At 30.0% G+C, this 15,674-nt stretch overlaps 1 protein-coding gene across 1 annotated transcript in view; it reads right to left on the reverse strand.

Annotated features, from left to right (window-relative positions):
* Positions 1–1,809: 1,809 nt before the first annotated feature.
* LOC144852727 (uncharacterized) overlaps positions 1,810–15,674 on the reverse strand; it is a 46,445-nt gene continuing 32,580 nt past the window's right edge. The window contains exons 8-9 of the mRNA XM_078710686.1: positions 5,774–5,924; positions 1,810–4,579 (exon numbers count right to left, since the gene is read on the reverse strand). Of these exons, the coding sequence (XP_078566812.1) occupies positions 5,793–5,924 (132 nt within the window). The 3' untranslated portion in view covers positions 1,810–4,579; positions 5,774–5,792. The remainder of the gene's footprint in view (positions 4,580–5,773; positions 5,925–15,674) is intronic.

The following is a 15,674-nucleotide window of genomic DNA, read 5'->3' on the forward strand; positions in this document are numbered from 1 at the left end:
CTTATTAGGATTAAGTTATATTATTTGAAAGATATTCTGAAATTTTTGTAATCATTGACATTAAACTTTTTGAGATAATTGTTACACAAAATAGTGTACAGAAACAATAAAAAGAAAAAAAAAAAAAATAATAATAAAGATTTTATACAATAACAATAGGTGATCATTTTATTCTAAATGATCACCTAAAAAAATAATAATAAAGATTTTATACAATAACAATAGGTGATCATTTTATTCTAAATGATCACCTAATTAAGGACTTGTAAATCCTTTCTTCTTCTATTAACAAAAGTATGTTACCGGATTTTTGAAATTTAAAGTCAACTGATGAATAACTGAATGAAATTTGTATTTATTTGCATAAGTATTAGTATTGAAGTGTTCTAATTTGTGGAAAAACCTTTGCAATTATTATTTAAGAGCTGATTTTCATATATTTAATGAAATGTATATTTAAATGGGGTTCTTTCTTTTATAAGCATTTGCTTCTTGAATTTTCCCCTTTCCTTTGTTTAAATGTCATATTGAAATTTAATTCATCGCTCAAAGAAAATAAAAGAAGTTGTCATTGTCAGGATCACATCCTGGGTTAAGGGGAGCTAGATTATCTTAATTATTTTATTTAAATCTTTTAAATATTATCGTAGCATTAAGTGTCAATTTAATGTTTATTGTATCGTTAACACTGTTCGCAAGTAATAATCTTCTCTATGATTATCATCGTAACCATATTTGTCAATGGTCAAACCAAAGGTAATTGTTGACGATTTAAAACATTGAGATATCTATATCTGTATAAATTTCACCCGGAAAGCGATTCATTATGGGCAATCGCAAAGGCAATATCGCGTAACCACGTGTGCGTGTCTTGACATAAATATGCTCATAATATTAGTTGCTTTTAATCCAATTCTTGTACTTAACGTCAACGTATTGAGTGTATTTACAAAACACTCGGTCACCTGAATTGGTTTACCATTTCAAATTCAATTTAATGGCACAATATTCATAAAAGTGATAATAACGGTGTATCAATGTGCAGGACGGCACTTAGTCGCATTGTTAATTTCTTTTAGTACATTTTAAAAGTGGCAATATAGAGTGTACCATCGGTAATGTCAAATATACCGATAATGTATAATATTCCGGTAATGTCAATTTATCCATCTACCGGAAATTTCATTATACCGGTAATCGATGTACAGTATATCATTGTACTGATAACTTCAATACACCGGTAATGTCAATGTACCGGTAATATCAATGCACCGTTATGCCAATGTACCGGTGGCAATGTATACAGGTAATGTAAATGTACCGATGTAATGTGGTGGTAACATCAATGTACCGATAATGTCAATGTACCGGAACACGCATGGTTTAAAAGCCAGAATAACAAAACCAAGCGTTAGATGCTCTACCGTATGTCATAAATGTTATGTTCGAAAACTGGTGAATACTGTTACTGTAATTACGCGCCCTGAGTGTAGATATGGAGATTTCATGGATTTTCCATATATGTAAAATGTATGGACAAGCCTTTATTATAAGATACGAAATACGTTAGGATGTGTCGAATTTGTACGTAATATCGCATCTGCGCAGGTAATTCGACTACATTCGAACATTCACTAAAATTTACTACCAGAGTGAATGAAAATCGCATATCACCAAGAGATAAAAGTGCACCCACTTTCAATCGGTGGAAATATCTTTTTAAAAAGAAAGCCGTCTCTTGAAAGTTTTTTTCTATCAATTTATTATCAAAAGTATTACATATTCACCAACTCCTATATTCATCGACCCTAATCTATATCAATGAGTAATAGCACTTCAGAGCCAACATTCTGTAATGTTATCTACAACATAATAACACATGACTACATTATTGATTTTAGAATAAATAACGATTTTAATAGGGGTTATGCAGTGTCGAAATCCAGGTCTCAATATAAAGCAACGATCTTTAACATTAAACATTAATCACACGATACATTATCATTATTACATGAGTATTTCAAGAATGACCTCACAATGTTAGATACTTAACATTAAGCTTAAATATTTATTATCAGGCCTAAGTACACACAATTTAAACAAATACTATTGATACATTTTCATATAAATCATTATGTATTTAATACAAATATAAAAATTTATTAATTAAAGATGTCAGTCTTTAAATCCTAAAACATTAATTTGACAATAACCCACATCCTTCAACCACATTTAGTCTGATGATTTACAGTGCAGACATGATAATGAGTAAATTACATGGCTTATATGAAACATACATATACAGTAGTTGATAATATTTATTTTTAAATCCTCAAACATTTGACAATAGATCCACAAGTATGCAATCATAGGCCAGATAAAGAAAAATAAATACAGACATAATTGACTTAATTTAACATTTTTAAATCATTTGGCAATAACCCCACCAACCATGAATGAGATTTAGAAAACAAGTTTGTTGATTTTTTATAGGCATTTTGTTCTTATATCCCTACCTGCCAAATATCCTAGAATGTTTTTGTTTTGTCCTAATACAATTATTATGAGAGGGAAATGCTTTTAACACTAACCCAACCCAATTCAGGGGACACTACTATTAAGGGGACACTTTGTTGGGTCCCAAAGATGTCCCTTTAACAGAGGTTCTACTGTAATAATTAAAATATTGTTTTATATCATCTGTTAGTGCAGTGGAATCCCCTGCTAAGGGGACAGCATTGTTTGCCTTAATAGGGGTGTTCCAAAGGAAGGGTTCTTCTAGGAATGCCATGTATTGTGTCTATCTTAATCAATACTACAAACTCTTTGCACATTATATAGACAGATGTTGCTAAAATGTTTTTTTATCTCAGTTAAAAAAAATACTTGAAAAAACCCCAATTTCTTCACCTTCATTAGCATTGGGCCATTAATAACCCATTTAAAAACATTTTTAGTTAATAAATATGTATAATATGTACCTATTTCTTTCCATAGAGAGAATCGCAGACCTAGGTTATGTTCAGGACAAGGGAATTAAAAGCGCTGTGAAGGTGGGTTTTGCAACAAAAGAAATTCTGAATATAATTAGAAAATTCAGTATTATTTTAATTTGAATAACAAATTGAAAAAGTACGAAGGATAATTGCTGATGTATACAATCCAGTATACAGTGTATATGTATAAGTAGTTCATTTTAATTGACTGTCTTTTACAATCAGTAATGTCAATCTCTTCTTATCATCATCAAGTTATGTTTGACATTTATACCTTCTTCACTGCCCAACGGAAAACAATCAATCCCTATGAAAGACATTTTATTGTTAAATACCTATAGCACACAAAACAACTCTATTACTACATTATTAAGATACTTAACCGTCATTTCCTCGCCCTTCGGGATGGACATAAAGCTGTTAGTATGTATGCTGATTATGGTTCGGTACTGGGCCATCTGGGAGAAAAGTCTTGTTCTGAAGAGGTCACCCAGTATAAAGAAGACATAAGCATTTATGCAACAAACACTTTTCTGAGCATTAAAATAATGTGTGTACTAAAGTTATCATTTTAATCCTTAGAATGAATTTTAATAAAATTTCAATAAGCAAGCAAGGAATTTTAGTCCACGACTCAATTTAGCATTGTAGTCACGATTTTTGGCCGGATCTAGAGGTGGGCGCTAAGGGCATGCAATCCTCACTTTTGACAGCTGAAATGAATTACTGTTTGATATCTATTTTTGACGGACTATTAATATCATATGTTAGAGTTCCCGTTTAAAAAATCCTGGATCTGCCACAGCCCCTGAGGTTCAGTCATTATTCTACGAGTAATGTAAATGGCTGATTGGTAAGGCCTAATAGACAGGAGAGCCATAATCACTACTGACTCGCTTTATGATTCTAGTGATAGAAGTCTTCTCAGATAAAGGACTTTGAACTGTAGACTCAGTGAATTTCATTCACTTGTGTGCTCTAGGAGAAGATTTATTTTCTAGCTGGGTATAATTTTCTAAGAATTATTTGCATATTACGATAATGTTGATCCTGGGTGTCGTAAAAAGCGAAAGCTCCTTATTATAGAACCCATTAACTGTTACATTAGGAGAAAGACAATCAGATTAAATAGCCTATTCAACATGGCCCTGCTTTTTTCATCTTTCATCAAGTCTTATGTATTCTATTTTAAGGCCAATTTATACTAGGACGATAACGATTGACTTGATAAGTAGAAAAATATGTATTTTTCATACAGAAAACAAACAAAATCAAAAACGTTTTCAACCTAGAATTATAGGATAGCCATTTCTGTTGTCTTGAATGAAAATATTATTTTAAAAATGCAATATGCATTCATGTATCTATAAAAACAATAAAATTGTTGTCATCACAATTGTTGTTGTCGTTGTGGTCATGAGTCTTACTAATCATGACGTCATCTGTTTGGACTTTATCTTTATCTATCCAACAACATTAAAACGTGGTATTAAGATTGTGTTGGCAAAGTTGGTGTACTGATAAAAAACTCCATCCACACTATGGTAGCCATCTAACCACGGGTAGCCTAAAACTGGAAATCTCTGGAATGAAACAAGAGGTACTGTAAAATAGGCTGGAATTCTATAAAACAAGTCAAATTAAAATTTAATTCTTTTTTCTTTTTTTAAAAATTTATACCAAATTTAATTATACCAAATTTGCATGCAATGGGTGAAATATTTAATTGGTATATGTAGTATTTAAAGTAACTGTTATGTTATTTGAGAAGAATATAACATGTTTATAAGACGAATTTTGCAGTACTTAAGCACTGTACACTATCAAACTAGTTTGACAAAAAAAGTGTAATGTACCTAAATATGGTAGTGATATGCCCAAATATAGTAGTGATATGGCAGCATCATACCAAATATGGACACATTCACATTTTTTTGTCACATATAGTTTTAAAAAAAATAGTCAGAGCTTTCGTTCAATAAAGTTTTTTGGTCCAGAATTATGGTTATAATTTTCATCTTTCATCACAACTCAAGGTCGTTATTAGGACATAAGTATGTAGCAACAAAGCTAAGCGTGTTAGACCTATAATATTTTTCGATTAACATCACATCAAGTCATGTTTTGTGAAAATATACGAATAGAAAAGAATGAAAACAAAGACGCAAGATGAACTTCAATTTTGAAAGAAACATTTAATCTATTTCTTATGGCCTTAGGAAAGTTATAACTAATAGCAGATACATTTTGGTTGCTTTGGTTAATTTATAATGATGATGAAGAAGTTCTCATTTGCTGAGTAACAAAATCAATTCAGTTTTAATACATGAGCTTTTTACATAATTGGAGGGGAATAGCTTTTAGTTCTACTTATGATATGACTCTTTATAAAATAGAACAATTTATATTTATCTACTATAATTATGATGTACTGTTTCAAACTACTAGTATTGTACAGTAGATAATTAATTTCAGATGGGATGAGTGTTTAGTTTAATTGCTTAAAAGGTTTTATGCTTCATCTTATTTAAAAAAAAATAGTTTCCCATTTTAAACTTTTAAAATACGAAAATGGAATAATAAATGCAAGAGAATTTTATACCATTTACGGAATCCTACCATATCATACATCAATATGATACTAACAACCAACCTATTTTCTTTTAAAAAGCATCTTTTTTTTTTTTATGGAAGTGAATAAATAATAAGTCTGATTTTGATTTTTCATGTTTTGGGGACAATACATAAAAACTGAATATAAAGCAAAGTAGCACTACCTCATAGTTGGTGATTTATTCAGTTATCATCTCCAACTGTGGTTTCTAGAAGTTCTATAAGCTCTTCCATTTGAGGAGTCATTGTTGCTATGGAAACACTACCTGTACTTAAGCTGCGTACATGGCCTTCTGCACCTTCTGGTCTGGTACACTATAAAACAATTACTGTACAATTACTAATACCGTAAAAACCTCTTTTTTTTAAAGACTCTTGGGTAGGTTTCCTTTTGATATGGGCATCTTTTCGAGATGGGCTTCTTTGCAAAGTGAATGGTGTAAATTGTGAATTGCTACTACAATAATATGATTATTTAGACATTCCTGGTCAAGTTTACATATTTTCCAACAAAACAGACAAGAAGAAGATACAAAATGGAAAATAAATGAGGCTTGATTGCTTAGGGTTGATCATTAATATATTGATATAAATAACTGGATCATACACATTTCTATTTATTTGAAGTTCAATAAAATCTTTCTCGAAAAGAAACCCATACTATCTCGAAAAGAAACCCAGTGGTCTTTGATTTCGAGATGGGTTCTTTCCAAGATTACTTTTGCAAACCAAAGAGTGGGCTTCTTTTTGATGTTTTACAGTATAACTAATTAATATTAATAATTCTCTTTGTATAGCGCTTTTTTCTCTAAAGCGCCAAGACTACAAGTCAAAACAATGTGGAAATTACATCATTCCATATGCTATGCGAAAGAGATGGGTTTTCAGCAACAATAATTAATTTGGTCATGTTAGAACTGATTGGAAATCAAGTATATATTTATGTGTACATTGTGCAACACAAACCCACAACCTCCAGAGCACTGTTCTGGTACTCATACCTAGACCACCAATTTGTACAATTGATGACTAGAGCCAGGCTTTGGGCACAAGTTTGCAACTGTTTTATTACTTGCATAAAAATACATAATTGAAGTAACCTTTAAAGAACCATAAACTTTCTAAAAATCCTATACTTTACAGAACATGGACAAAAAAAAATCAGATTTTTGTCAGATTTATTTGTCAAAATACACATTCAGGAAAAAAACTAGTGTGGTTTTAAAGTTTGCTCAACTTGCCATTAAATTCAGGGTCCACACATACTCAGATCATAGGTTTACGACACAACTCGTAGGATAAAAATTATGATACAGTATAAACCGAAAAGTTGATGAAAGAATTTCAGAGTTCAAATGATTCCTAACTGACTGATCTTTTCGAGTTTATAACAGTATGAACTAATAAAGGTAAATCAGAGTTGTTTAAAAAAAAAAATAGTTGCAATGAATATAAGATAGCAATAAGCATTCTAAAAATCATACATATTTTAATAAATTTTACGGTCTGAAGAAGTAATTTGGCTGAGTACATTTTCCAATTTTGATTTCCACAGAGTATGTGTGGATTAGATGCCAATAACATGCTTTTTTGTTGTTGCTCGAAGAATCACTAGGGAAATTTGTACAGATAGGTGAAAGACACAGACTTATTTGTTTCTCGTTTATTACAATAAAGTATTTTATCAAAATTACAGTAATTAGAATTTACGACTTTCAGGATTTAATGCAGTTTATTCATTAGACTCTCAACATCACAAAAAGTTTGATGAAAAAGTAAAAAAAAAAACATTAATATTATTGAAAAATTATTGCTTTGGCTGATTTGGCATTTTATTTCTTTTAACACTTCATGGCTGCAGTATGTCTATTGATTTGTTTACAGCATACAAAGTGAATAGATCACACAAAATAACCAATGAAAAGAATGGAGTTGAGATGACAACTTGGGGAACCAACAAAGTGTCCCCTAAATAGAGGTGTCCTTGCTGCATAGGGGTTGAAAGGTTGTAGTGTTGAAACATATCGTCGTCGTCATCCTATAGGTCATGACTGACCCTTTGTGACCCTCTTGATGATGTTGCTACAACAATGCCGCTCCTGGACACAGTGGTACGCTGTGCACATATCCATCTTAGTGATGTTCTTTATCCCATCTGTTGCTTTCGATTGCCTTCTGAGTAACTTTGCATAATAATCTTCTCTATGTTTTTATCCTCTCTTCTCGCTATGTGCCCAAGGTATTGAAGTTTGTTCTTATTCATCTGCTGGCACAAAGTGACATTGTTCCAGTTAGAGACTTGACAAATTCATTGGTCTTATGCTCCTTCCAAGATATTCTCAACACCTTCTGCCAGCACCACATCTCAAATGTTGCAACCTCTTTTTTCTATCTGCTGCTCCGCATGACCACGTCTCAGAACCGCCTCCCTCCACAACCATTGAGCCTACTGTAGGAAGTTGAAGTGATCGATAACCTCTATATTCCCGCTGTAGGCTGGAACTTGTTGGTCATTTCTTTTTGCCCACACCATCACGTTTGTTATTTTAACATTACGGAACAGTCCATATTCTTCACTGAATTTTCTTCTATCAGATCCTGGTGCTGATCTTGCAAGGATAGTTGTGTCATCAGCATATATCTCAAATTGGTGATTGGTCAGCCTCCAATAGATATTTGTCCAACAAAACCATCCAAAGCATTGCGCATGATGTATTCTGCATAAATATTGAATAGATATGGTGAAACATATACTGCACTGCACTGTTAAAATATACTGCACTTTATTCCTTTCACAGTAAGGTTTTCCTTTTAGGTCAATTTACACAGACAAGTGGTAATGGGTAAGTGAAAAACCGTTTAGCTTAAGTGTCTTGTTTGTTTGTTTTTTATTTGTTGCTTAATCATCAAAATACAAAAATACAAATACATACAAATGACAAAATGAGAGAAAGATGATAACCCTATAATCTCTAGGGCTTGTTTCCATAGGAGCCTCCCCACCCCCCAACATATAAAGATAAAAAAAACAGACATCAAAAATCTTAATTAACAGGCTAATCGTAATCATATGTTGCATTTCAGAAGATGTTTTTTTAATTAAAATAATAAATAGTTAATTCTATCTCAACCGTAATAGTAATAGTAAATAACGATTGAGATATAATTAACTATTATATTTTATTTGGAATACCAACCGAATGAATCTTTTTAATGTGTTTTTTAATTGAATTTATTATGGTTGCCAATGTCCTTTTAAACTACTATGTCATTCATTTCATATTTTTAGTATTAAAGTAAATGTTTTGAAGAATTTTTTTGAAGAATATAATTATTTAGAATATCTCGTGTGTTGTAATAATGATTTAATAAAGTCAAATTTGTGTTCCAAATAGAATAGGTATCTATCCTGAACCCAATTCTATGCCCGTCCACTCCACGTTTTGTGTAAATGGAAATAAGAAATAACATAGATCCTATATTTTTATTTTCTGCTTACACTTCACATTGTGTAAATTGGCCTTAATAGTAAGTGCTCATACAGTATGATGTACTGTATTTTCTATAGCAAGTAAGTAATTGGTTAAAAGTAGTTTTCTGGGCAATTTACTTGGCAGCATTTAACTGATTATCTTTCTGGAAATTTTAGTAACAAAACAATATAACAGTTCTTTAAAAGTTAAAGTTAGTTCCATAATCTTGGTAACTTCATTGATATATATGTTGATATTTTATTTGAGGAGCAGAGAGATGCATTTTCAACTAAACATGTTTTAACACAATGTTTATTTTTTCTAATTGCTTAAAAATGTCTCTATTTACAACATTTGTGGACACAAGACTAGGGATTTTACTTTGTAATTTAAACTATCTCCCCACTGATAAGAAAGTGCTTATTTTCAACAAGCTCATGTAACACAAATAAAATTCCAAAAACTATGAAACATAGGGGAAGTTAGAGATCGATAATTATTATAATGTATGATCAATAGTAATTTTTTGCCCGTACCAGGCCTTTAAGATTCAACATTGGGTTAACTTCAAGACCACCTCTATTTTGATGTTATTAAAGCAATAATTGCACAAAGCAGAAATTTACCCCCTTTTCTAAGGGCTTCTGAAGGCCATGCAGAAAAAATATCTTGGTTAGCATACTTTAAATTAAATTATAGGTGATAAGAAGATCTTGTATCTGATGAGGTAATTGATGGTGTCAGCTTGCTGAGAAGATGGTATTCATAGAATGTGCCATTTACAATTTCATTAATTGATTAATGATCTCTGGAATTTCAAGAAAAACAAAACACACCACAATTATACCTTACCTCCATGATCATACCAATTATTACTTAAGAAAAACATAAAGTTTATGATTCTAAATATAATTGGTAATATTATACAGAGTTTGTTTATAACAGAAAATTAAATTAAAAGTTACCAGATATAAAAATATACTGTATATTATCACCTTCACAAAACCCTGAATATTTAAACATATTATTTTTATATAAATTTAGGCTTATTGAACTATTTTAATTAAAGATTATTTTTAAATTTTAACATTTTGTTTAGCAATTGCTAATCAATTTTGTCTAGAACATACTTTTTTGTGTTGAATGTTTTGCTATAAAATTCTATAGCTTTTTCCTTTGCCACTGGCAAAATTATTCCCTGAGATGCAATGTTCCCCCAAAACATGAAAATAAAGACAAATAAAACCCAAGGCAATTGTATTGTATTAGAAATTGTGTTGGTCCTTAAAATTCACTTTGCTTGGCATAATTAAGACAATAAAACTACAAAGAAAAATACATCAAATTCTAAAAACGCCATAGGCAAATGTTAAACTACTGTTCAAACAATTAAAAATGATTAAAACAATTTTAAATACAGTATAGAGGTATCGTCGGACATTTAAATTATACATACAAATGCTATTTACAACAAATTTGAACTTCCTAGTTCTAGGCCTACATAGATTGTCTTTTGGTGATCGTAGTCTAAATGCCAGATTTATTAAAACTGTAAACAGTAATGTAATAATACAACAGTTAAAATCATAGATAAAATAGTGAATTATAAACAAGTAAGTTTCTCTGTGAGTTATGACACTGCAAATTAAATAAATTAAAAATGTTTTGAACTTTGCTGCCATACAGTATATCATTCATTTCATTGTTGATTTGTTCTTAACATTCCAAAAACAACTATAAAACAAAGATACTGCCTCAGCAGCTGTTTGATTACCTTGTGTAAACTCTGTTGTATCAGTGCTTTTAATACCTTGACAATAATTTAATGAAAAGAAAATGTTTACCAATGATAGAACTGATGTGTTATTCCATGGAAGAACCTTCATGGTTATTCAAATTACAATACAATGCAAATTTAATAAGGTATGTATGGCCATTGTGAACAATGTCTTCTAGAATTCTATATTTAGAATTCATTATAATGATTTTTATAAGGATAAAAACTATAATTAAAAGCTATGTGAACAGCAACAACTTATTATCATTTTTTAAATTGTAGAAATATGGTTTAATCCAATCTTTTAGTTTTAAACATTGTTTGAGTATTTGAGTACAAACCTAAGTACACTTAATAAACAAGAGCTATCAGAGAGTTGCAACCTCCGCCAGGAGTAAAAAGAGAAAAAGGATCAAGAATCCTGATAAAGATCTGTCTTGTAGTTTTTACATATGGCTTAAAATTAGTAAAACAATAAAAAGTGGTCTAGAATTGGGATCCTGGTCCAGATTGCCTCAATCTGTGACCACTTATCCATCTGTGGTTTAAACTTGGTAAAAAAAGATCGTATATTGATCAAAATGTGCAAAATGTGGAGGAACTCACTGAGAACGATTAAAGTACATTGATCGAAACGTCGAGAAACTCAACAGCCCTTACAAAAATGTTCTATAGAATTCTATAAAAAAAAATTCTATAGAAGATCTATAGAATTTTCTATAGATTTTCTATAAAGTTTTTTATAGAAACAATCTATAGAAATTCTATGGAAACTCTATGAAAACTCTATGGAAATTCTATAGATATTTCTATGGAAACTCTATGAAAATTCTATGAAAACTCTATGGAAACTCTATAAAAATTCTATGGAAACTCTATAAAAATTCTATGGAAACTCTATAAAAATTCTATGGAAACTCTATAAAAATTCTATGGAAACTCTATAAAAATTCTATAGAATTTCTATGGAAACTCTATAAAAATTCTATGGAAACTCTATAAAAATTCTATGGAAACTCTATAAAAATTCTATAGAATTTCTATGGAAACTCTATAAAAATTCTACGAAAACTCTATAAAAATTCTACGGAAACTCTATAAAAATTCTATGGAAACTCTATAAAAATTCTATGGAAACTATAGAAATTCTATAGAAATTCTTTGGAAACTCTATAGAGATTCTATAGAAACTCTGTAAAAATTATAATAGGTCTATAGAAACTCTATAGAAATTATATAAAGCTCTATAGAAATTCTATGGAGACTCTAAAGAAATTCTATAGAAACTCTGTAAAAACTATAATAGGTCTATAGAAACTTTATAGAAATTATATAAAGCTCCATAGAAATTATATAGAGCTGTATACAAATTCTATAACATTTTCTATAGAACTTTTATGAAAAAGTTTCACTTTTCTATAGAAACCCAACAACTTTCTATAGAAAATGAGTAGCCAAACAATGTTTATTTTCTATGGGTGGTTGAGATCTTCAGCTTGAAATAAATACAAGTCCGCTATTAGACCTTCTTTCATGCGACAGCAAATCGTTTGTTAGGCATAGGCGAAAAGAGTACTGTAATAAAATCTAAAGTCAATTTTTCATCTGTTTCAGTGCGTACTGCAATTTATTGAAATATCAATAAAATATTTAGGATAACAATATAAAAACGAAATTACACATATACACATACACATAAAAATATACTATTATACACTATTAAATATTGTTTTTGCAGTTGAATAACTAGTAGTTGGTTCGGTGTCTTTTATATATATATTCTGGATTGTTTTGGTTGTACCTTGTGGGAAATAGGGATAATATCACTGTAAAAAGATCAAGGTTTTGGATAAATTAAATAACTAATTTAGAATTAAAAATATAAAACTAATAATTACACATCAGCATACACTTTACCGGTCAGTTATGAGTTGGAGTAATGAATAAAAGAATTAATAACAAGGTGCAACAAAATATACAAAACATAAAAACTATTCAGTATCTTCTTTTTGCTGTGGCTCCTGTGCGCTAACCTTCTGTGTTTTTTTCATCTCTTTTACTTTGTTGGCCAATGACTGTCGCAGCAAAAAAACAGCTTTACAGTATAATCTGGTAACGAGATGGCGAGATCTATAAAACAATAGAATAAGGACAGAATTGTTTATTATCATGATATAGGCTTAAAACTTGTTGTTTTTATTTAAGCAATGAAGTAGGTCTTTTCTTTTGAAGGCACAAAACGAATTAAATTCTTAATTAGCTAGGCCTAGCTTCCCTAACCAATCCCAAGTCACCATATGTAGGCCTAGTAGTAGTAGGCCTTACTTTAGCTGGCTTGTTGGCCTGATTCTCATAGGCCTACTACTATTTAGGCCAAAAAGCATAGATTCTTATATTATGTAACTCATATATGGTATGTGTAAGCTAGGTTAATAATACAATACTAATTAACCAACCTTTGGCTAAGACTGTACATGATTCAAAGTATTCATCTTTCTTCAAATAAAATTAGAGGCTAGCTTGCTTGGCTGCTACACAATTAAAATCCTCCCGCCGATTTTCTTCTTGCAGTTGCACCAAGCTATCCCATGAGGCACTGCATGCACGGACCAATCCATTATGGCTTGGAGTAGTGTTTGTTAAAACCAGGGAGGTGTTAATTAACGACTCCCATTAATTAAACAATGAAAAATGATAATAGTTGATGATATACAGTAAGCAAAAGTTGATATAATTCAAATACACAGTATTGATAATTAGTTCATGTTAATATTACAAATGTGTTCTATAGAATTAAATAAAAATATTTTTATAGAATTTATATCAACTATTCTATAGAATTTCTATAGAATGATTCTATAAAATCTCTATTAAAATTCTATAGAGATTTCATAGAGTTTATATAGAAAAGCGTTGTATTGTTTGTCTATATTTTGTCCAAGTTAATTAGATTTTCAACAGTCTATAAAGAAAAATCATATTCCTTTACATGCAAAATTGTAAAAGGTATTATTGTATTGCTATTGGCAAAATCAAAATGTAACCCCCATTAAGCAATAAAAATTATAATAATTGATGATATACAGTAAGCAAAAGTTGATATAATTCAAGTACACAATGATAATTGGTTCATGTTAATATCCCTTACAAATTTGTTCAAATTTTGTCAAATCAAATAAATAGAATTTATATCAAATATTCTATAGAATTTGTTTATAGATTTTCTATAGAATGATTGAATAAAATCTCTATCAAAATTCTATAGAGATTTCATAGAGTTTCTACAGAAAAGTGTTATATTGTTTTTCTGTATTTTGTCCAGATTTTAATTTGATTTTCAACAATCTATAAACTGGTAAAGAAAAATCCTATTCTTTTACATGCAAAATTGCTTATCATATAATTTTTTGTAAGCGATGAAAAAAAAAATTGTTATTGGCAAAATAAAAATGTAATTATCAATCCACTTCATTCCATGATCTTTCAATAATGGTGAGACAATGTATTAATCACATATATAAATTCATAAATAAATTCTATAGAAATTCTATAAAATTATAGGTTCTATAGAAAAAAAGAAACATTCTATAGACACAAAATAAATTCTATAGAATTTGAAATATGTTTCTATAGAAATTTTGTACTTCTATAGAATACCATAGAGCTCTATAAAATGTTCTATAGAACTCTATAGAATTCTATAGAACTTTTTTGTAAGGGAGTTCTTTTCAGAACTATATGTACGTGGTGTACCGCAAACTTTATATCAGCATTTGATTTTGACATGCAAACCTTCAAACAATATAAACACTTTTCTTATTTGTTGGCTAGATTCTGCATAAAAAATAAATCTTTTTTTCTTTCTTCTTGCATAAAATTGGTTTTGCTTTTGTTAATGATGCTTTGCAGTGTGGCAAAGATATTGTAAACATTTTAGGAAGATCTCAAGTCAAAAATGGTAAACAGCCAAATTGCAAATCTATATATCACTGTAGGCATTAATCAGGGAATAAATCCCATAGAAACCAGCATCTCTTCAAACTGTATTAAGCCTGTGCACCTTAATATCCCATTGTAGCTAAAGTTGATTAATACTTAATAATGCTGTCGAATATTGCACACACAGTGAGATCCATTCTGAACATACTGAAAGCAGAAAGACATTAGGGAGTATACGAAACAGCATCTCTAAGTAAATTAATATTGTATTCGGTCTTTTTCCTCAAACTACTTTCCTCGTGGGGTTTTATTAAACGTTGATTTATTATCATTGTTTGAGCTAGAGTTAGTAGATACGTAATAATACACTATACCATACATCATTTACTAATAAGCTCATCGACTCATAGATTCTTATTATTTTGATCCCATACTTTAGTTTGTCAATTAAGTACAAATTTAAAAAATGTTTCATGTTGATGTCTATGCTGTAGAGTAAAGAAAGATACAGGTATAAGCAATAAGCACAATATATTGTATTCATTTATATAATTACCCGATATTATTTCTTATTTTTTTTAATGAAGCCCCTTGTTTCTTGATTTACTAAGCAACAATGCTGTTTAATCACAAAGTCATTCTGTGTACGTTCAGAAACAAATATAAGAATTACTGATTGAGGTTCTATAGCTGCAAAGTCGCATGATACATTGTAAAAATGAATGTTGATAAACAGACAAGCAGACGCAAATAAAAATATAATATTTCAAAAGTATAAAGGTTTGCATCATTTTAAACGTATGTATATTTTTGCATGTCTCAAACTCAACTGAACTTTGACCCCCCAAAAATAACTGCAAACATTACAATACTATA

Source organism: Antedon bifida, chromosome 9 (assembly GCF_963402885.1).
Source record: "Antedon bifida chromosome 9, ecAntBifi1.1, whole genome shotgun sequence".
In the NCBI taxonomy this organism is placed as follows: domain Eukaryota; kingdom Metazoa; phylum Echinodermata; class Crinoidea; order Comatulida; family Antedonidae; genus Antedon; species Antedon bifida.